This window comes from Patiria miniata, unplaced genomic scaffold (assembly GCF_015706575.1).
Source record: "Patiria miniata isolate m_02_andy unplaced genomic scaffold, ASM1570657v1 HiC_scaffold_14, whole genome shotgun sequence".
NCBI lineage: Eukaryota > Metazoa > Echinodermata > Asteroidea > Valvatida > Asterinidae > Patiria > Patiria miniata.
The window spans coordinates 4774377-4797758 of NW_024037052.1; the positions used below are offsets into that span (position 1 = coordinate 4774377).

Genomic DNA, 23382 nt, shown 5'->3' on the forward strand with positions numbered 1-23382 from the left:
TTCAATATCGATTTATTCGGGGCGCGAATAGAATACACTTTGGATGTCCCTCAACCCGTGTATGCAATTGGAACGGGACATTTCGGATATTAAGGATGGTACAAAATCATTTCAAAATGGGATATCCGTATTTTCTTTGCAAAAACTGGTCTTTTGTATCCTTATTATCAACTATCTGATTAATTTAATTTAGTTTGGGAAAAGAAAATCGCGCCCCGGCCGTATGAGCATTAATTTTTATGAAAAAAAGGAAAGAAAAATGTGAAATGAGGCACCCCCGGGACATTTTGGTAAAAAACAAATAGGAATTCCTGTTTTTAAACAGGATTCTCATGCCTAGGACCCGGTCCTTCCCGCAACGCACCACTACTTAAGTGGCAGTCTGGCGGATATAGCACCCTCTCATCGGCTATAAGGCAGAACCTTTATTCAGTAACGTTAAAATGTATAACATTAACATTCCCAATTCTGAAAATAAATTGCCACAGTTTTCATTACGATTTACTTTAGAGTCGAATAAACAACAGTTTCAGTTATTTAAGGTAATTCACCGTGATAAGAAGTTGAACTTCCTTTATAAATCTTTTTCTTCTAAGGTTTATTTGCAATGACTGTTTAGGGCCACCGTAGTGGTTATCTTCACGGCGGCGCGCCACCGTAAAAATAGTGCCTAGCCGAAAATCCGGCCAGCCGAAAATCCGGCCCAATTTTCGTGCCAAGATCAGCCTGGTTTTGAGAAATAACAAGATCAACCGAGTGGACGTGCTTCTGTCGAGTGTCATGCCTGTGATTCTGGTGGACGAAATTCTGGTAAATTTTACATTTTTGTTTGACATTTGAGCAATTTCGACCTATCCTAGAGGTACCTATCCACATCAAGATACTTGCGAAATATTGAGGCCAAAAATTTCGTGACAGGAGAGTTTGGAGGTTTGAAAAAAATGAGAATTTTCTGCTAGGGCAATGTATGTAGGGTGTAAGTAGCCCCATAAATGTGGGCTATTTATTTAGGCAGTGTAGGCCCTATATTTTGCCGGAGACGGCAAACCTTTAGTGGAGTAATTGCAGAATACCCCGCCACTCGGAAATACACCCCTAAAATCACTGGCTACGAGGTTGGAATCACTCATTTCACTGCAAAAGAAACAATTCAAGTCCATTGCCAGCTACGCGGATACTGAGTGGGGGTCCATTATTTGAGAACGAAGCAACACAAATGAATGGGAGTTGCTGAAAAAGTCCAAACCAACCACCCTGTTGGCGGCTACGAGGCTACAGAGTGGGAGTCCCCTTGAATATGCTTGAGAACGAAGCAACACAAAAGGAATGGGAGTTGCTGAAAAAAATTCTAAGTCCAAACCAACCACCCTGTTGGCGGCTACGAGGCTACCGAGTGGGAGTCCCCTTGAATATGCTTGAGAACGAAGCAACACAAAAGGAATGGGAGTTGCTGAAAAAATTCTAAGTCCAAACCAACTACCCTGTTGGCGGCTACGCGGTCACGAAGTGGGAGTGCAATGGAGCATGACGCATAGTACATACAAGTTAATCTGAGAATGTTTATTGAGGTCAATCAGCCGTGACCTCGTAGCCGGCTACGAGGTGGATAGATCGAGTGGCGGGGTATTCTGCAATTGTGCCCCTTTAGTAAACGTTAGTTTGCCGGATATGCACTGAACATGCGCAGTTACTGTTTTTTTGTACTTGCACATTTTCCGGTGACAAGTTTTAGTCTGGCTCCATGCCAAAATTATCGTTGTTACCTCGTATTCACAAGCATGACAAGATGGGATTCAGACCATTTTATAATTTCGGACTTTATTTCCCTTTTTAAAAAAATCCTCCAGAGCCACAAATCTGAAAAAGAAAATGTAATCTGCAAAAAATGTTTGAGACATGTTAAAATAATAAAAGAAGAATATTCTTATTTATTTGGGGATGAGAAAAAAAAAATTTAAAATGTGGTGCGGTCGGAATCGAATGCGAGTTGTCCCGCTTACTAGAGCCTTTGCTTAACTACTACACCGAACGTGCTCCACAACTTTTGGTGGGAATTTAATACATCTTATAATTCAGCCCTATTTTAAAGAGTACAGCGCCCTCTGTTGATATGGATTGCCGCCGGCAAACCTTTAGTAATCGGCAAAATAGGCACTATCATTTATTTACTGGACTGCCTCCGTAAACATAGGCCACACGTCCACATGTATTGTTGATGTACCCTAACGTGGCGCGGCCCCTACTTTGATTTTTCGCCTGTAGCGCCTAGCTAGAGCAAAAGTTTTAACTGAAATTTCACAGAAAGTGAACTTTCATCAAGTTATAAACACTCCCGTTCATAAATCGCGAGTTTATTTACCCGCTACAAAGTTAAAAGAAAAAATTATTTTGACGTGATTTTCCGACTTTATTTTCAAGTGCAAAGTGAACCCTTTGAAAATGCCCCGAAAAATAAGAAAATAATTTTGTGACAAACATCTGGCTGGGTATGTAAGTAGAGATAATAATGATTTATCAGAATTTATCAAGTTTTCAGAAATTCTTAAATGTTAATTTGGAATTTTCCGAGATATATTTAAGTGCGCCACGTTAGGGAACACTCCGCCAAATTGTGCCCAATTTCCGGACGCCACCGTTTTTTAATTTCGGCTTAAATTTTATGAAACTGAAATTGTTCACAGAGGTTAAACAGCAAGCATTAATAAGGTAAAAGTACCAGTATTTCACTGCATGAATTTGAGGTTTGTCAACAAAGAGGTTTGGCAACACTACACGAGGAAATTTGGGTAAGCTTCGAAGTGCGCCACGTTAGGGAACACGACTATATACATATACATAACGGGAAATTTCACTTTTCATCCGACTCGTCAGCGAACCTTAGTACATAATGTACCTCGATTTTAATCATCGATCTCTCCTTGTACTTCAGGTGGCGTATCTAGTACATGTAGTAATTTGGAGGCCTTTTTGAGGTAAATCTGATGTTTTTGTTGGCCAATGTTGTAATTGTTTTGGTCAACTGCAGTCGGCAGGATAGTGTCGCGCGACGGTTTTCTCATGGTTTCTGTAGAATCGCCGCCAAAATCATCGAAAAATTTCATATTTTTGATTTCTTTGTTCTGTTTGAAGTCGATTATTAGCTTCATGAATGTCTGCTGCATCGTATGAGGTATGAATTATGGAATCTGGGTCGGGATAATATAGGGAAAATGGACCATTTTTGTAATGCACTTGGGATACACAGTCCGGAATTTTGGGACTCTTACGACCTGGTGATTGTAACGTAGTTGTGACTCCAGCTCTAATTCGATATGCATTAGAGCTGGAGTAATTCAAGCTAGTCTTGAAACTGCCTTATGCGCCCCTGTAGGCTCTAGTGGGAATTGGAAATACAAATGGAGGTGGTTAGGTTCACATACATGTACCTTAGAGAAGAAAAAAGAAATTTCACCTTCAATTCGGAAACCGAGCCTCACCGAGCTGTCGTGCCGGTAAAAGCTATCTTGAATGTAGTCCGAGTAACTTGGACCCAACTTATCGCCTTTTTAACATTCGGACATGGTCTGGCGATAGTGGGGTCCAAGCTAAAAGTTATATGCCGAGCAACACAATTCTGTCATTGACCCAAAAACCCAACAAAAACATCAGATTTCACCATCAACGGTCTCCAAATTACTAAATACGCCACCTGAGGTACAAAGAGACATCGATAATTAAGATGGTTGTACTGAAGTTTACTTACGATCCGGATGAAAAGTGAAATTTCCCGTTCAATTCCGAGAGCTCCCCTCGTGATCGTGAACACGTTAAATTTCCGACTCGTGTTAATGTTTGAACGACACGATTTAGTCTTCATGCCCAGCGTACATTCGATGGTCCCCGTATCCCGAGTGCGATTCCGACAACCCAACGATAAAATATGAGGCTGAGGTAATTCCAGCTAGCCTGAGTTAATTCCAGCTAGCCTGAGTTAGGTGTCGCTTGTGTACCCCACAAATTGCCTTTGTTGGAGGTGGTGTGCGACATCTGATTAGGTGGTTTGTTATTGTTGAACTCCCTTGGCCCCTTTGCAGGGATTATTGTGTCGTATTGCCAAAGCTGGCTGAAGGAAAATAGGGTAGGGAACTTCTTTGTACTTCATTACATATTGGAGGGGCAACGTTAACATATTTTTTTCTGGAGGTATCCTGTATTTGATTCTGTAGTCTTTATTGGTGCATAGCTTATTGAGTGAACTTGTTAAGAAGGACATCAAATAGTTCAGGTGTTAATAAATTATTATTCTCTCTTGTTCTGAACACTTGGTGTTCTTGGCCCCCTTATTCATACTGGTATGTCTTCCCCTTAATTTGGAGTGTACATTCAACCAGTACTGGGATGGATATTTCCTTCCCAATGGATATGTTCCTTACCCCTCATGAATCTTCAGGTAGTGCCGTCCGCACGGCATGGCAACTCTTTTATAGTGATTTTGACCCTAATGGCCTTTGCACAAACATTCTATCCTTCTGATTATAGAAACAAGGTTTGGGGAATAAAATAAAGTTTGTTTCCTTTTTGTAGAGAGTCTAAAAACTGTATGGCTCGTTGGTTGACCCACTGCCATCAGGTACATGTACGTGACGTAGGCAGAAAAGCATTGGACTTATTGACTGAGGGATTGGGCAGCCGTCCTGGCGTCGCCAATACAATGCGAACTCCTTGCAACATGGTAAGTAATGACTAACTCTAGTGGATGGAGCGCAAGAACTGCGGTGTGCTCCGTACTAGCGTTTCAGTGAGGACAGTGTACTAATACAGCATTTACATGTACATTGTATAAGAAAAGTGACCTTCCCTGAAGAATATTTCCTCCAAAAATGGTTAAGAGATAGGCTTGTCAGAACATTTTAGATGTTCTGACAAGCCTATGGATCTCTTGATCTGGTCCTGCTTGCACCCAGTGTGTCCCTACAACTTGACCTTTCGAAAGTGGTCACGATTCAGCACCATGCTACATACATGTACATTGATATGATTCTAGACTTGAAACATACCAATAATACCACGCTTTTGTTTACACGTGGGCTTTCCTATGGAGCTTGGTGGCCCTTGTCTTCCACAAGAAATTGTATGCACCGTATGTAAACAAAGTCTGAATTAAATCAAACTGAAAACAATTAAAATTAAATGCTCTGATAATTCAGTGATTAAAGTACATGTACTCTGATTTCTCCCTAGAGACTTGTGAACAGACTAAGGACAAGATGGTGTTCAAGGTTAGTCAATGGATTTATTTTGTAAGCAGTGTGTTTAAAAATTGACATAAGCAGTCCAGCATGTCCAGGGAGCGTACCGCTATGTACATGTACTTAGTCACATTGGAATGACAAGAGGAAAAGTTACAGTATATGGAATCTGATATTTTGGATGACGTTTGCATTCCTACTTTTTCCTACTTTTTTCCTTGCTCCTACTTTTCACACTCTTTTCTTGACCTACTTTTTCCTAATGTTTTGTCACACGACTCGAAAAATGAAATCTCATGAAATATTTTTCATAAGAGTGATACATTTGAAATACCGGTACGCAGCGGATGGATCGGCAACCATTCTTGGTCACCCCCAACTCTCCTTTTCTGTCCGTTGATGGGGTACTTGTCATGCTTGTGCACGGAGTCCATAGATGGATTGGGCTCATAGGAAAACAGAAGTGAAAGTTGATTTGTATACTGCGTATTTCAAATGTATCCTAAGTTATTGGAGGCGGGGATTGGTCTCGGAGACCATCTCGCCGACGCGTGACGCTCACACGAAGATGCGGTGGCTATAGCTTTTGCACATTCAGGAAGTTGTGCGTACCTCGCACGCAAACCAGTACAGTACAGTACGCGCACGCTGTGTTACCCATCCACGGAGATCTCAAAAGAGGTAAAAACAAGCCCTCTTTTGTTGGCGTACGGAGCCCATACTGTGGCAGAGAGGAGACCTTGCAGAAAATGTTCAGTTTGAGTTTTGATGGTGGATAAATGGATATTAAGGCGAGAATGCGAAATTAATCAGGCAGCAACTTCAGGTTTTCATCCAGGTTTTAAGAGGGTACATTGTATCTCATACTGTCATATCATATCTTGTCTATTTTGCATGTGTCCCTAACCGCACAATCTGTGGTGTAGCGCGAAATTCATACATGTACCAGTACTTGTTCTGCCATGCTCCGCCTTATGCTTTGCCAACTGCCAATTATCAGGCCCCGTATCCCCAATTAAACATTTTTTTGTTCAAGGGCGCTAGTCAGAAGCCATAAACCTGTAGTCAGGGTTCACACCAATAAATGAATCAATGGAAATATCTGTGCACTTCCACGTACGGTATGTAACAGCGATCATGTAGTGTAGGGCCAAAAATCCACTTTTAGGTTATTGGACTTACCAAACTACTGGTAGTTAGCGACATTATAAACCAACATGTATGTCTTTAGATACAGGGCAGGTTTTAAAAATTTCATTGGAGATTTTGGGGTACTGCGACAATGAAGACGACAAAATGCATCACGAAAAAAAAGATGGCGATTAACACAACGCACAGTTAACACACAAAACCGCATTGATTAGCATGGCACCAACTGTGTAAGTGTTAAACATCGCATTTTCTACTGCAAGAAACTGTTCAAAATTACATACATGATGTAATTAGAATTAAGAGAGGTCTGTTTTAGTTTGACAAAAGTCATTTTGATAAAAAAAAAACACCTTGACTCTAAGTTGATCACAACTAAAGAGGGTCCCTACATCTATGCCTTTATTTCTCCAACAGTTCATCTGCCGCCTCAACGATGGACTACCTTCATGCTCTAAGCCCGGTTCCTACAATGATCTTTCAGCCAGCTATTCCCCAGGTGCCCATTCCATCTCTGCAGGACACTTGCCAGCGTTACCTGGCTAGCCAGTGGGCATTTCTCAACCCCAGAGAATTTGCCGAGACGAAAACCCTCGTCGGGGAATTCGAGAAGGGGGCAGGCGTTGGTGAGTTGGTAACTATAGTTTATATTTGCATCAATGATTGGGGATGAAGGTCGTTTTTGACTGATATTTCATGTACTTGCCTTTTCTCTCTCTACCCAGCGTTGACTTTAATTCAGTTTGTGAATGTGTGTACAAATGAAGTAACATTTTTATATTTTAAAGTTGAACAAAACAAATTGACTGGTATTGGGTGTGAACATATCGCTATACCCTACTTCAATCAATTTCTTTGTTCAATTATAATAATGGACCTAGTCAGTTTCCCTTTGTGGTTTATTTGAAAATTATTTTTAAACTTGTTTTCTTAATTAGATAACAATAAATCATAGCAAAGTTACATTTTTACATAGGTGACAAATCCACAGGTACCGTATTGGTGTTCAAGGTGCTACAGTATTCCAGAGTTGTAACGAGTCACTGATTTTTGTGACTCAAGTCGAGTCAAGTCATTTTAAAGAAGAGACTCGAGTCGAGCCGCGTCATTAGATCAGTTAAGAAAGTCAATTCGAGTCAAATTTTTAGCTGGAGTCAAAGTCAAATATTTAGCTCCAGTCGAGTCAAATATTTAGCTCGCTCGAGTAAATTCAAGTCACGAATATTTGAACACTATATAACAATAACAAATTGTATCACCAACAGTTTACAAGAAGTGAAACTTCGATCTTATATAGTTTACCTGGTTTGGCTTTGGGTCTAGAATTTTTTTCGTTGAGTGCTGACAACATCAAAACCAATTTGTATTATAAAAACTGTTTCTGTTTATTTAAAAGTGGGCATACATGTACATGTATATCTATTTAATTTCTAAAAGAAGGACATAAATTTAGCTGGCGTTTGAATCTGAGAGCTTTATAAGAAATAGCCCAAAGCCACTCATGAAACAACGAATTGGAAATGTGTTTAAAATCCAGTTCCTGGATAGTATTTTGTGCGTTCCAGAACCATGAGATGGGAGTCTGTGACACATTGTATGTTTGTACATGGCAAGCAGCCGCTGTGTACTGTATTCGCAAAGTGACGCACCGTGAGTTTTGCTTGGGAGGGCTCGGGGGAGGGGGGGGATCGAGTCTTATTAGCTTTTGTTCCAGTCGAGTCGAGACTTATGATGAGGAACTCGAGCAAAGTCAAGTTATTTGCTCGCAGTGACTCAAATCAGGTTAAGTAATTTACCCTTAGGGACTCAAGTCGAGCCACCAAAAATTGTGACTCTACATATACATGTACATGTAGTTGGACTTGAGTTGAGTCATTGACTCGAGTCATTACAACTCTGCAGTATTCAAAAATCTATCATGACACATTTTTCATATTTACCGATGCAATCCACATTTATACAATCTTTTCTAGATCTCAACAATGAATTGCTAGAACTGAACAAGAAAAACAGCCACACGAGCTACATTACAGGTAAGTTTATGTTCCGTTTCTCAGTCCAGTCGATCATTGTTCATCCTTGATGCTCCTGAGGTTTAATTCTTTCAATTTTTTTCATATTTATGTTTTGTGCCATAGATATGTGAGGCACTCTGGCAAAAAACCAAATGGGGTTTTATTTTTGATTTTCAGATTTATTGATATCTATAATTTTTGTGTTCCCTTAAGTTTTGGGAGACACTTAGGCTTACCAGTCCTAAATTCTGACCTTATGTCTGTACATGCATGTAAAGTTTTGAAAGAAATATATATCTGCTTCATTCTTTCATGGATGTTGGATGTAGTGACCCTTGGGTGGGAAGACACAATTGGCATGCTGATACCATCTTTATTTCAAAAATTATGGAAGTTGGAACACCAAGAGATGCAGGAAGTGATGTGATGAAGTGGCCCTATTTTGGTCTGAAGAGTCTTCAAATAAAAATTCCTGACAAAAACTCATTTAACTTGATCGCATCGCATATGCTTTCATGGATTTTGATGAAATTTGGATGCAGTTACTCTTGGGTGGGGGTTCATCGCAACTCTTCTAATATTGGAGGTCAAAGGTCATGTAGGGGTCAGTTCAGGTCGCTGCTTAAAAAGGAACAAAATTATAGGGGTCGACAATATAGGGGTCGACCGCGGAAAAAGGCGTCACATGCGGTCGTGGACCACTTGTTGATACTTCTACTAAAGAAATAGCATAAAATTGTGGAAAAAAAGTGTGTTTAAGGAAAAGTAGTTGGCATTCTTCATTTTTACGACTACAAAACTAAAAACTTGAAAGGCAATGTATTCAGTATTTCACTTTTTGACATGTTGGTAAATGTGAACTTTAAACAGCCATAACTCATCAGTGGAATGTCCGATGCAAGTGCAACAAACAGTATTGGAAGGCGAATTTTATTGTCTTCTCTAATACCCACATACCCTCATTTTGGCGATCTCAGCCCATTTCTGTCTCATTTTGCCAGAACGCCTCACAGGATGTACCATAGGCCTTCAACCTTTAAACATATCTGCATGTACCAGGTATTTTTTAATCTGGCGTACTGTACGTACAGTTAACACAAAGATGTTCCCCAGCTGTGCAGTGAACTTGGAAAAGGTTTCGGAAAGTTGAAAACTTTTAAAAAGTAAAAAGTGTTTAAAATGTTCACCAAAGGTTTGCCAAATTATGCGTGGATTCCCTTCTAACTGTGAATGCTTTTGTTTTGGATACAGATTTCTGGATGGATGTCTACCTCAGGTATAGGGACTCGGTGATTCTGAAAACCAGCCCTATGACATTTATCACCAACGATCACAGACCAGAGTATATGGATCAGGTAAAGGCCGCTTGAATTTGGCAGTAGAACAGTAACTTACATTAGAGCTAATGCTCTATATTGTTGATGTACCCTAACGTGGCGCGGCCCCCAACGTGGCGCACTTCGATTTTTCACCTGTAGCGCCTAGCTAGAGCAAAAGTTTGAACTGAAATTTCACAGAAAGTGAAATTTCATCAAGTTCTAAACACTCCCATACATAAATCGCGAGTTTATTTACCCGTTACAAAGTTAAAAGAAAAAGTTATTTTGGCTTGATTTTCCGATTTTATTTTCAAGTGCAAAGTGAACCCTTTGAAAATGCTCCGAAAAATAAGGAAAAAAAATTCTGACAAACATCTGGCTGGGCTAGAGATAATAATTGTTTATCAGAATTTATCAAGTTTACAGTAATTCTTAAATGTTAATTTGGAATTTTGCGAGATTTATTTAAGTGCGCCACGTTAGGGAACACCCCGCCAATTTGTGCCCCTCAGATTCTGCATCTTGATTGGCTGAGAGCGAGTCACATGGTATTCGCTATTTTTGCTATCTTGCTGCGCACGGGCAAAAAGACTACATGCCTAGCAACCAAAGTACTACATGGATATGCATAGCAGACAAAGTACAGTACTATATGCATGGCAACTAAAGTACATGTACTCATCGCATTGTGTGCATATGCATACGGGTGTGCGCATTGCACATATTGTTCCCAAGCTCTAGCGCTATAGTGCTTGGTTCAAACACTTTGTAAAGGAGTGGTTTTGATAAGTTCCTGTAAATTTTAAACTAATTTCGTATTGAAATAGAAGTGCAGTTTAATTGTATATTAGTCAGATGTCTCTTTAAAGAGAAGCAGAATCTGTCATGGGCAGAGAAGTCATAGGCATCGCCAGAATTTTTTCTAAGCAGGGGAGGGGGGGGGGAGCAATTGCCACTCCCCCTTACCCCATCCTAGCGGTGCCCATGGGAGAAGTGTTATAAAACAAATATTGACTGCATTAACTCGTTATGTAGTAAAAATAGCCTCCCTTGGTGATACATGGAGCATTATATATATCCTCAGCTTCGCCTGGGGAAAATAAAATGCTGATCCAAGGATCACCTCGGGATGCTAGTTTTACTACACCACCCGCAGCAGTCTATATGTGTATACTACTCGACAACAAATCCTGCTTTGATTGGCTGGATGGTTCAAATCTGATGAATTGTAATTGTTCCTCCTTGTCCTGTCTAGACGATAAGAGCAACCAATGTCATTGTTTCCTTGCTGAGATTCTTGAAGACCTTGAGAGAAGACAAACTCTTCCCGGACGTCGTTCACAAGAACCCCGCCGTCACTGATACCGAGGGTTTCTGGAGGTCGTTCAGGTGAGTCATGATCATTATATTGGGGTTCAGTACCATGTAGGTGTCTTTGTGACCATTTATGAGAGGAACTACTGTGGGACAAGTGCATCCTGGTTTGTTGACGATCACACAACTTAAACCTTACCTGCATGTTGCACAATCAGTTGCCATACCGGTACATGTAGATGTGCTTCCTGGGCAAGTGAGTTTGTCACCATTTATCATGTTTATGGTGCCCAGAGTCTAATAATCTTAGTGGAACTCATTGTGTAGTCTGAGTATCACTCGTTATCCACGGAGCCATCTCCTGTCTAACGTCTGATATGTCAAAGCATGCAGATTTATTCAAGCCACGCGCCAGCCAATCGGAGTCGACTTAACTAAATCGTGGCGTCATTTCATCCCCAAATCAGGACTAACGCCGTGATTGGCCAATTCGTATGCAACGTTTTGTAATACAACAACAGCCGGGAGCGCATTCGCGTAACATGATACCGAGCGCCGCGCGCCGTGATTGGTCAATTCGAATGCAGTGTTTTGTAATACGACAACAGCCGGGAGCACATTTGCATAACATGATACCGAGCGCCGCGCGCCGTGACATTTTTTTTTTTAATCCATGTCTATGACGTGCAACGGGTGAATGACCGAAGACCCGATAGACCTATAGAAAGCGCCTGCTGATTTGTGAAAATCTAGGAAGTCAAGTGGCAGGGGGTCTTGCCTAATTAATCAGCAAATCAGTTCGCGCATAATAGACCACGGCATTCGCCGTGGTCTATTACATAGACTACTCATTGTGAGGCATTCTGGCAAAATGAGACGGAACTGGGCACCTGCAGTAGTGGAGAAACATGCAAAAATAAACTGAATGGGGGTGAATTAAGATGACCGCAAAATGATAATGGGCTATTATTCCGTAGCTTAATGTTGCTGGATTTTTCCTTTGACATGCCATGCAAAAGTGAATATAATTTTGTTCAAAATGGATAGTAAATATTATCATTTGCACAAAAGGTCACTGTCAGCAGAAGATGCTTACCGGCATGCAGTGGACAGCAGTGTGCAGCCCTTGGACATGAGTCAGTTTACCAGGATCTTTAATGCTACACGGATACCCAGGAACAACAGGGATGAGCTGTACAAAGATGACACCAAGCGCCACTTGCTGGTGATAGCCAACAGCCACATGTATGTCCTTGATGTCTTGGACAGTGATGGTTAGTACATGTTCATTTGCCTCAATTTTTGTTTTCATTCGTTTCTGTATTATGTACAGGCCATTATCAAAAGGCTATTGTTTGACTACAATGTAGGTCATTGATTGCTGACCGATATTTTGTTAAACATTGTTTAACCCAATTTTCCTGGTACCGCTCCCCAAAGCACACTACCTATTACTTCTTACATGTATATCGCCCCAAACCATCCCGGCACTCTATGATAAAATGGATCAAGGAATGGTATTGCACGCTTGGTATTGCACGTTTAGAAATATCCTATATTAACCCTAACTCCCTTGCGTCTTTTATCAGGAATTGGACCAAGTCCATCAAAATCCATCAATCCCTGTGCGTCTAATTCAAAACTGTACATGACATAATGGAATCCACTGCTAGCACTGGTTGACATTCATGGACTTGCTACACATGGCTTAAATCACAATAGCAGTACAGCAAGCTAGGCAAAATCATTCGGACACCCCTAGCACTGCTTCAGGCCATTAGGCCCAAGTCCGACATACTCAATCAATATATACACGCTAGGCCTTCTGGACCTTCTGGATTTTGATAGAGTTGGGGTGGTTAGGGTTAAAAGATCCTACGGTCTCTGTCTGTCTGATGTCTGTGTGTCATGGAAGTAGTGGTCGCACATCCAATTTTTGTTAATTTTTTTTATGTTTTCATTTCTTGTTCCCACTGACAACTTGTTAAAACCTGCAAACGATACAAACTTACAAACTTTATGACTGCACCTTGCAGGCAGGCTAGTAAAATTTCCTCTGGAATTTCTTTTCAAGAGAAGTTAAATATTTCAGACAGTTTGCTCTCAGACTTTTTAAGAACTCTCTACAGTTCTACAAAATGTGTTCACTGTGATACAGACCTGTGAAACAGTGGAACAGATATTAGGGGGAACTTGTTTACAGAGTCTGTACATGTAGGTCACACGTACCATGCCTTTTAAAGATATAGTCCATCATTTGTAATTTGTGCATTTTGTTCGTTTGAAGCAACAAAAGTGTTCAAAATCTAATGAAGGATACTGAACAACTAACCTGATGAAGTTTCAGCTCAGCTTCAGCTGTATATTCCGAGAAAAACAGCATTCTAGGATCTCAATTTCAAATCAAAAGTTGCTGAATCATGTTTTGAATTGGGCCTGAATTCAGCGTCCGAGACGCGTTCTCACTAAGCCGATTGCAGCTGTACGTGATGTCGCGCACTGATCAGACGAATTATAGCAATCGCGCACGCGTGTGCGTCATGCCGATGCTTGCGCGTGCTTCGTCGAATAACAAAACGAACTACTAATTTAAATTTTCCTACGGTGCGTCTTAAGACGCACCGTTGGAAAGGTCTTCTTTCGTTGATTACTTCAAAATGACAGCTTGCCAGAAAGAATAATTTCACAGGGAGTTTAGTCCCCTTACTATCTTTCAACCAAGTATGTTTTTCAACAGTAATTACGCCAGTTACTTTTCGGATGGCTGCAAATGATGGACTGTAGCTTTAAATTGCTGGCACAGTCCATAGCCAAATATCCCACCATTCGAATTGTTGCTGCTTGCTGTCGTCCTCTGCAGGTAGTCTGGTTCCGTTACAAGACATCAGGGCTAATCTTCAGTACATTCTCAACCATTCCAGCTCCTTACCGCCACCAGAACACCCTGTCGGGTACTTGACCACAGATCACCGTGACACGTGGACGCGACTCCGTGAAAAGCTACTTGCAGCATGCCCAGGTCTGTATTGCAACAAAAGACATTGGAAGACATTTTGTCAAATTGCAAAGTTCTCATAAATTCTTGCTTAAAATACTCGCATAATACATGTGAATGTTAAAACCAGATTAGAAGGTCAAAATGGCGGGAAAATTGATAGATACGAGCAAGTTTGACAGGACCAAGGGTTTGACTGGAGGCTGATTCACCATTGATGCATCGATTGATGCCGCGCCCCCAATCTGCATGATGGGTGTTCCTCCATATAAACCCCCATCTCTGTAAACACAGCAAACATTTGCAACGTTTGCACAAGCAGGACCGACGGTTTGCCGCCAAAGTCGGCAACAAAGGAAAACGATCACAAAGCATTTGCTGTTATTCGCTGAATTTGCGTGGGGGTGATACGAATTCAGTATTGGGTTTTGCTCTTAACCGACGTATTTTTCAAACACTAGGCGATATGTTCAGTGTTGCTGCCGTGTGATTGTGAGAAAAACACTTTGGTGGGACATGAACCCGTAACCTCCTGCTTACTAGCGCAGACACCTCACAGCTCCGTCGACCACTGAGCTTGCTGCCTGGGTCGGCTGACTGGTTCAAATCAGAGTGTAGCAGCGGGTACTGCAAATAACTGAGACGTCTTAGTTTAGTGGGAAGAAGGGGGTATCGTGCACCCTCGGAAATCAACTTCTAATCAAGGTCTCTAGATCAGAAAAAAATGCATAGAAAATTATTTGCTATGTTAAAAAAATTCAAAAAAGGTCACACGTATTGTCTTTATGCAAAATAGTGCTGCCAATAAAAATCTATTGTTCACTATATCTCAGCCAATATTGCAGATAACTGAACGAATTAGGTGTCTTAACCCATGTTTTCAAGGTCAGATATCACAATAAAACTATTCTGGAAGTGACCACATGTGTCTTGCAAATTAGTGCCGCAAATACCGGAAAATCATGTTTTTGGCATATCTCGGCCAATGTAGCACATAACTACACAAGTAAGGTGTCAAAAACCAATGTTATGAGGGTCAAGTATGACTAGAAGACCATTCACGAAGTAACTGTGTGTCCTAGGCAGGTAAATATGTAAATTCTAAAGTGCTGATTTATCACAAATTTGAATTTTAGCCAATATCTCGGCCAATATTGAACATTACTACACAAGTAAGGTGTCTAAACCCATGTTTTGAGGGTCAGGTATCATTAGAAGACCATTCAGGAAGTAACTATATGTGTCCTTGGCATGAAAATATGCACCATACCCCCTTCTTCCCACCCAACTATCTGCGCTAGTAAGCAGGAGGTCGTGGGTTCAATTCCCACCCGAGTGATTTTTCATACAATCACTCGGGACAACACTGAGTATACAGTGTTTGTAAAATACTTCGATGAATGGCCAAACCCAATATTGAATTAATTCGCTGTTGGGCAGTTATGGTTGATTCACACACAAAACACCATGCTTCCTTTGGGCTGAAAATTGACCAATTGTACATCAAGATTAAGAGTGATTTTGTATACAACTGCCAAAATATCCACTGCTAGTCACAATTTTTGGGAAGATTTTAAAAAGCTGCTTTCCAGACATTGTCTCTCATGGCACTAGAGCGGCTTTTTGAAAACTGTTTTTTGATGACATTATAATTCCACCTGGAGTGCCACGTTCACATGGGCCTAGCTACCAATAGCAGTAAGTTTTTTGGTGACTGGAGCACGACGTTGTAGGTTTGTGCACGTTTAGATAAAAATTACATGCAGGCCACTGAGCGCACACAATTTGTCAGTTACATGTATACACCGGCTCGCGTGAGTACCGGTAGGTACATTGTAATTAAGTCTGTTGTTCCTACACAGAGTCAATACAGTTTGGTTAACATCACAACATGTATGGAATACTTGAAAATGACCGTAATAATTTATTTGTTGCAGATAATGAGGAAACTGTGAGGCTGATTGACTCTGCATTATTCTGCGTGTGTCTGGAGGATGACACAGATGATAGTAAGGAGCAGCTGGCCAGGAAAGGATTGTATGGAAATGCAGGAAACAGGTAGGATGCAGAAGGAGTGGGGGGTGGTAGGGGTTAAGGCCAAGTGTGTACGATGGCCTGAGCGCCTTTTACTCTTGAAAAAGGAATGTGCAAAATTGTGACAAAAGAAACACAAACGTCATTAAAACTTCTTTTTTTTCTCCAAATGCGTACATTATAGTCCAGTATCGAAAGACAGTTCCAGTAAAAATGTGTATTTGCTTGGTTTTTCGTGCAGTGAATCCAGCATGCAACCACGTGCTCCCTTAAAGCTAGAGTCCATCATTTGCAGCTATCCAAAAAAGTAACTGGCGTAATTATTGTTGAAAAACATACTGGTTGAAAGATAGTAAGGGGACTAAACTCCCTGTGAAATTATCCTTTCTGGCAAGCTCTCATTTTGAAGAAATCAACGAAAGAAGGCATTTCCAACGGTGCTTCTTAAGAAGCACCGTAGGAAAATTTAAATTAGTTGTTCATTTTGTTATTTGGCGCAGCGCGCACAAGCATTGGAACGACGCACAGGAGGGCGCGGTTGCTATAATTCGTCGGATCAGTGCGCGACATCGCGTAAAGCTGAATTCGAAACATGATTTAGCAACCTTTGATTTTAAATTGAGATCCTAGAATGCTGTTTTTCTCGGAATATGAAGCTGAAGCTGAGCTAAAACTTCATCAAGTAACTTGTTCAGTATCCTTCATTAGATTTTGAACACTTTTGTTGCTTCAAACGAACAAAATGCACTAATTACAAATGATGGACTATAGCTTTAATGACGCCCCTGTAAAAAAAAATGATTTGTTTTGAGAAAAACCCTATTTCAAAACATTTAATTTTTATTAATTGAATTCAAAGTCAAAGGTCTCACCATTACTCCAAAGTCATTTAAAGGAAATTTGTCAGTTAAACACAATTGTTTCAATTTTTTGACAAATTCGTGAAAGCAATTGCTTTATCCTAAAAGAATTTTTGGTAGTATCATAGGAAGGTGCCATGCGCAGAGAGTGGGCTGCAACGTCGTTCTTAATGAGGAACTTGACAGGCTAGCTCGGCGTGGCACATGGCACAGTCAACCATTGATTTAAGTATGATCTGAATAAGTACATGTAGCATTGCGGGTTGTGTTTTGTGTACATATGTGTACCATCCATGTACACATAGCATTGTTAATTACCGCTTGCACGTGATATGTACGCGCAGCAGTCCACACAGGGAATGCGATACAGTGAAATCTCGATTAGTCAAATCTCAAGGGAATACATGTAGATACAAATTTCGAGAAATTGGAAGTTTGAGTTACACAAATTTCCCAATTTTTCTATGATCACATACGTACATCTTATGCACATGAATGGCTATTACCATAACTCACTATGCCTTATTTATATTATTAACATTATTGATGTTAATGGGCTTATTTTTCAATTACAAATCATCACTTTGCTCAGATTTTATATTTTTCTTACCTAAAAGTGTCTGCTCTATGGATAAATACATGTATAATAATAAACCACTCACATTGTGTAACTTGGTGTAGCAAATCTTTGTTTCATGTTGTTTGCCGATGTCTAGTCTCTAGCGATCGTGCAATTCGTGAGCACTACACTCAGGGTTTTCCAAATGTGTGGTCAAGTAACCGGTCCTATTTCATTGATACATGTAGAAGGATTTGTTGCTGTTACTGGCTGGAGTCATCGTGTAGGCTGCAACCCAAAATAAAAAAACGAAGTGCGTTCGGCAATAATGACTCATGAACAAAGTTTTGCGATCTTTTTATGCTGTACTGGGAGGGCAGTCATGGGCGTACTTCTTGCAGCCACCATTGCGGCTGCTTTGCATCTTAGACTTTCCTGTGTGATTGGTCATGGTTCGCTAGGATCGTTGTCAGTTGCAACGCAGCTGCTGCTGCTTCAACGATACTACGGATGCTAATACCTTCTTTGTTTCTCTCTTCGAGGTGGTTTGACAAACCGTTCCAGCTGATTGTAACATCAGATGGCCAATTGATGACAAACGTTGAGCATTCGTGGGGGGACGGTGTCACCCTGAAGAGGTTATTCACGGATGCATATGAGGATGCTGTTAGCAGACCTGCAATCACACCGGGGGGAACTGCACATACTAGTAGCATAGACAGCTCAAAAAGTGTGAGCAAGGTACATATACCTTTGTACTTCTTACATTGGAGAATCAATTTTGTTATTTACAAAACGCGGCTCATTTTTAGACCAAAAAGCAAGAAAATGCCCCGCAACCATGCATATTTCCATGACAGAACACCACTCTATTAACATCAACTTACCTGGGTCACATGGAACATTCATTGACATCGGTACTGTTTTCTTTAGGTTATATATGTATTGATGCCTACAATGTATGATCCCATAATGAATTTTTGGTTTTTGCTTTTCTGTTGGGAAGTCATTATATGTGATTTAAGCAAACTGACTGGATATTTTCAGTCTTAAGCAAGACATTTCTCAAAGGCAAATCCTTTGAGCATAATGCTTTGAGCATAAGGCCTACCGATACATGGCGATAAGAATTTTTAAAATAAAAGACAATATAGTTATTTGCATAAGCTCGAGTTATCATCATGACATCATTTCTTTTTTTTTAATAATGAGAACAGTTGGCCTACGGGGTCCGAAAGTGACTCAAAATTATAAGAACAACCTACAGAGCTGCATATTACATGTGGGTCATTCTATAAATTTGGGGTCCACTTTTTTTCCCGTCCCTGTTACATCTGACATCTATGATTTTATAATTCTGATGCACTCCTTAATGCAGTCATCCTCCAAGAGTGATTATGAATAGCAAACTACCTACCCAACAAATAAACAATCATTTGAAGTCACTTTTTAATGATGCTTGAATGGCAAATTACAAAGTACCAAGGTAACAGGGACGGGAAAAATGTCACACTTTGGACCCCAAATTTATAGAATGACCCATGTACATGTACTACAGTGCAAGTCTGTTGAGGAAAAAAAAACTTTTTCTGTTGTTTCAATTGAAAATATGACTGTCCAAGAAAAAAGGGTGGATAAGCCACATTGATTATAAAAATGGCATAAAATACATGCACCACAGAGTCCATATTGTCGTCTTATCTACATTGCTCATCAATTGAGGAAGTATACGTACATCCATTTGACCATTTATAATAATAAGGGGGGGGAGAGGAGGGGGGGGGGCTAATAATCCATACTCGCAGCAGCAACTCAATGCGAAGGACACAGCTACAACATGGTCGAGCCGAAGGCATGTAAAGGTGTCTCAGGCTGCCGCCATATGACCCATGCATGTATGACCACGGAGCACAGCCAGATCGACAGTGTGGATTTTTGCGGAGGGAGGAAAACCGGAGAACCCGGAGAAAAACTCTTGTGGCACAGGAGGGGAATCAACGAACAACTCCATTCACATGTGACCCAAGATGGGAATCGAACCTGGGCCACAGTGGTGAGAGGCGAGTGCTGTACACGCTAAGCCACCCATGCACTTCATATGTTTGTTTTTTTTAACCAAATAAGAATAGGTGAAAATGCCCAAATGGAGTTATAGCAGAAATGCAGTATAGCAGAAATACAGTTTTATGTCATGATTAAAACCAGTGCATACATGTATCTCAAAAGCTGTACATTTTCATTGTTGGCAGCATATTACCCTAACTCCAAATTCCTGCGAGATTGACTCTTACATTTGTGCTGTGTAGCTGAATGGTTCTTTACAAGTATTTGTAGCCAACATTATATCAATAGCTCTGTTTTCCTTTTGTTTGAAATCCACATCTAGCTAGAGTTCAAGCTGGACTCAGCGCTCTGCCAAGGAATTAAAGAGGCCAAGGCTAACCACGCATTGGCTACCAGCCAGCTGAACGTACAGTGGATGCAGTATCCGAGATACGGCAGTTCCTTCATGAAGAAGTGCGGAGTGAGCCCAGATGCCGTGGCACAGCTGGCTTTACAGGTAAGCTGGGCTTGTGTCCAGCGGCAGTGTTGTAGTTGCGGTACATGTGATGGATCAACAACGAATCACAAGCGAAGTAGAAGTGAATCACAAGTGTATCACATGTGAATCACATGCGAGTCACAAGTGAATCACATGTGAGTCACAAGAGATTCGATTCCTCAAAAAAATGGAATCGCGATTCCGATTCCGAATTTGGAGTCAATTCTATTCGATTCCAGCATGGATTCACCCCAGCCTAATCAGGATGCCATTAAAAAAGACTTTTAATATACAAAAAACTCCAAAAACACGTAACACAAACAACAGTCACATTGTTTAAAACATGTATTGAGAATGGTGAGCGTTTTTCTAAAAACAGATGGCATACCATCGAGTCACTGGTGGCGTCGCAGCAACATACGAGTCCTGCAGCACTTCCATGTTCAAGCATGGCCGCACAGAGACCATCCGCTCAGCCACAGCAGAAACCAAGAGATGCACAGAGGCTTTCTACAAAAACTCCGGTGTCAACATGGATAAAAAGAGAAGTCTAGTACAGGCCTGCTCTGATAAACACCGACTTCTGTCCAAGGAAGCTATCCTAGGTAAGAGAAGAATGCAGAATTCAACAAGCGGTAACTTGGTGTGAAACCCCGAGTTACCCCATAAAAAGCTCATTAACCTTGTAGAACCTTGAGGTAAATGTAACCTAGATTTACCGCCTGTTTAATTTCGCATTCTAACTGATTAAATTGAGGGAAGGTATTCATGCACAGTGTCTTTCTTGTGTAGTATTTTAAAATGTATTAAAATTCTTGCCACGTCATAGGATTTCCAGGAGTTTGACATGAAGGACCTGTAAGCTTAACATAGCCTAAAGACCATTTGCATGCTTTGGGTCAAAATTTGTAGCTTTTCTAAAACATTCAATTTTCTGCTGATGGAACTGTTGTCCATTTCGCCGAGACTAATTTAAGCATAATGTACGCCCAGCAGAGTGTATCCTAGCTTCATGGGTAGAATTTGCTTAAAATATTAATGGACAATAATTTAAGTTTCCTTCAATTGATCAAATAGCACTTTTTGCACTCACAAGTCAACACAATTCGATCACTATACCAATCAGGTCATTGGGTTCTGTCCAAACTTGGCCCCAGACATGTACATCACCCTCCGATGGTTTGTTAAAACAGTCATGAAATAAAATAAACGTAAAGAATGTTGCATCCTGATGCCACTGTTTTCATCATATATTATCTCAATGAAGGTCAGTCATTATCACCCATCCAGACTCCCACCGGTCTTAAAACAGAGTGTTATAATACCTCTCGAATACACATTTATTCCCTTGATGAAACCATCTTAGGCCCCCAAAAAAGTCTCCGGTTTCTGGTATGGAGCTTGCCCCAAAAGTGGTGCGACAACGCGGGTTTTATTTTTTCCCCTACTTTTTTTTTTCTTCAAATGTCGGCTGATGTTGCAGATGGCGCTTCAATCCCCTTAAAACTCTCAAAATATCATCCTTCAAGGGTGGAGCTTGAGGTGACCTCAGTAAGGCCATAAGGCTTGAGAACTCTGCACCCACTTACGATCTCGACCGACACAAACATTCTTCTGAAAATTTGGATAGTCAAAAGAAATGTACAGCGCCATCGACATCGTGCATGTGTTGCCGGGCTGTTCATTAGTCTGCTACATATTGCGCTAATTTAAAAGTGTTTACAGCTTCCAGATACACGACCATCGCTCCCTCAGTCTGGCTTCCAGACGCACAATTACAAAATTACAATCACCGTCTGCAAATGGTGCCCGGCTAACTTTAGTGCAGAATATATGGGATCCCAGAGAGGCCACATAAAGCTTATACTCGATCGTAACCCCATCTAAAAATAGGTTAACATTGTGCAGTAGCAGGATTCCAGTCAAACAAGTGAGTTTGTCAGTTTTGAGACATCATCCTCCAATGAAAAAAAAATCGCTATGCGGCGATGCGCACGCAGACCAGAAACGGGAGACTTTTTTTTTTGGCCAAATGAAACCATCTATTATTTTTTTAATCGTTGAAAATTGTGCATGAAAAACAGAAATCCTGAATTGTGGGAATCTATGTCCATAGGTGCAGAGTGCATACATGGTGTATGTGTGATGTGTGTCCAGATTGTGAAGCTGGCCACCTCTGGTTTTGGACATTTGCCTGAAGAAATTAACAGATAATAGTGGGCTGGGTAATAGATAAATACAATGACATCCTGGTATGGAAAAGACACTGGTTCTGAAAAGGCAAAATTACCTCATGTGCTACCCCGTGGTTGAACAAAAAAGACATTGACTGTATCACAACAAACGATATTCTTTTTTGTACAGGCCAAGGCTGGGACCGCCATCTCTTTGCCCTGCGCTGCCTGGCTTCGGTCACAGGCAGACCCATGCCGGCAGTGTTCCAGGACCCGGCCTACGCCAACATCAACACCATCACGCTGTCAACAAGTACCACAGGCGTCTCCAAGAGTTCAGCCGGGGCGGCTTTCGCGCCGGTATCCCCTGGCGGGCTCGGTGTGGCTTACACTGTGACGGGAGATGGTGTGAGTTGGATGGGGACCAGCTACTCTGCCTCGCCGAGTCTGTCAGACTTTGCCAGGAGCGTCCATGAAGCATACGATGACCTGTACGAGGTTATGAGTTACAAAACGTAATTGTTTCAATCTGGGTACATTTGTACATTATGACTAACTAGAGGACCACATGTATAAGTCATTAGAGAGGATTCGCATGCAAACGGATACGTTTAGTGCGACGGATACGTCATCAGTTATGATGTCATACGCCGCTCACTTTCCGCTAAACGTGCAGACGACACGCATACATCTCTCTCGCTACACTTACGTAAAAAAACGGATACGGATAGCTAAACGTAAGTGTTAAGCGTATCCGTTCGCTTGCGAAACCTCCCTATTACTGATGGTGTTACGTACCACATTTGCACACAGGTAGTATGCACACACTCAGTGATCTTTCAACCAATAGTGTTTTCAAATCACACACATGCCTGAAATTAAAAACAGCATGTCCAACATCCATGTATCCATCATGCGTGAAACATAATGCGCATTGTGTGTGCTTTAACATCACGCTTACATACATGTACACATGGATTTTAAGAGTGCGCATCACGGATAGGCAACTGGCAAACGTACAACTCACTGCGCAAACAGACACACGGATTTTAGGCCTTAGTCTGTATTGTATTAAAGGCACATTTTTCACTGTCAACTTGTTGTGACGCTGTAAATACGACGGTTTATGGAAAAGATTTCCATATACGAAGTTCACTCAACACCCTGTGTACAAACCCTATGAGACTGGAATG

The 23382-nt window shown here is 41.1% G+C and overlaps 1 protein-coding gene across 1 annotated transcript; it reads left to right on the forward strand.

Moving 5' to 3' along the window:
- The first annotated feature begins 737 nt into the window (after window positions 1–737).
- On the forward strand, window positions 738–23283 carry LOC119721927 (carnitine O-palmitoyltransferase 2, mitochondrial-like). The gene is made up of 14 exons (XM_038191882.1): window positions 738–810; window positions 4564–4711; window positions 5221–5258; window positions 6795–7003; window positions 8351–8410; window positions 9644–9747; window positions 10967–11100; window positions 12097–12299; window positions 13886–14044; window positions 15958–16078; window positions 18016–18214; window positions 19860–20033; window positions 20395–20620; window positions 22380–23283. Exons 2-14 carry the CDS (start codon window positions 4580–4582, stop codon window positions 22706–22708), a joined length of 2088 nt encoding a protein of 695 aa, XP_038047810.1. The 5' UTR covers window positions 738–810; window positions 4564–4579; the 3' UTR covers window positions 22709–23283.
- The last annotated feature ends 99 nt before the right edge of the window (window positions 23284–23382 follow it).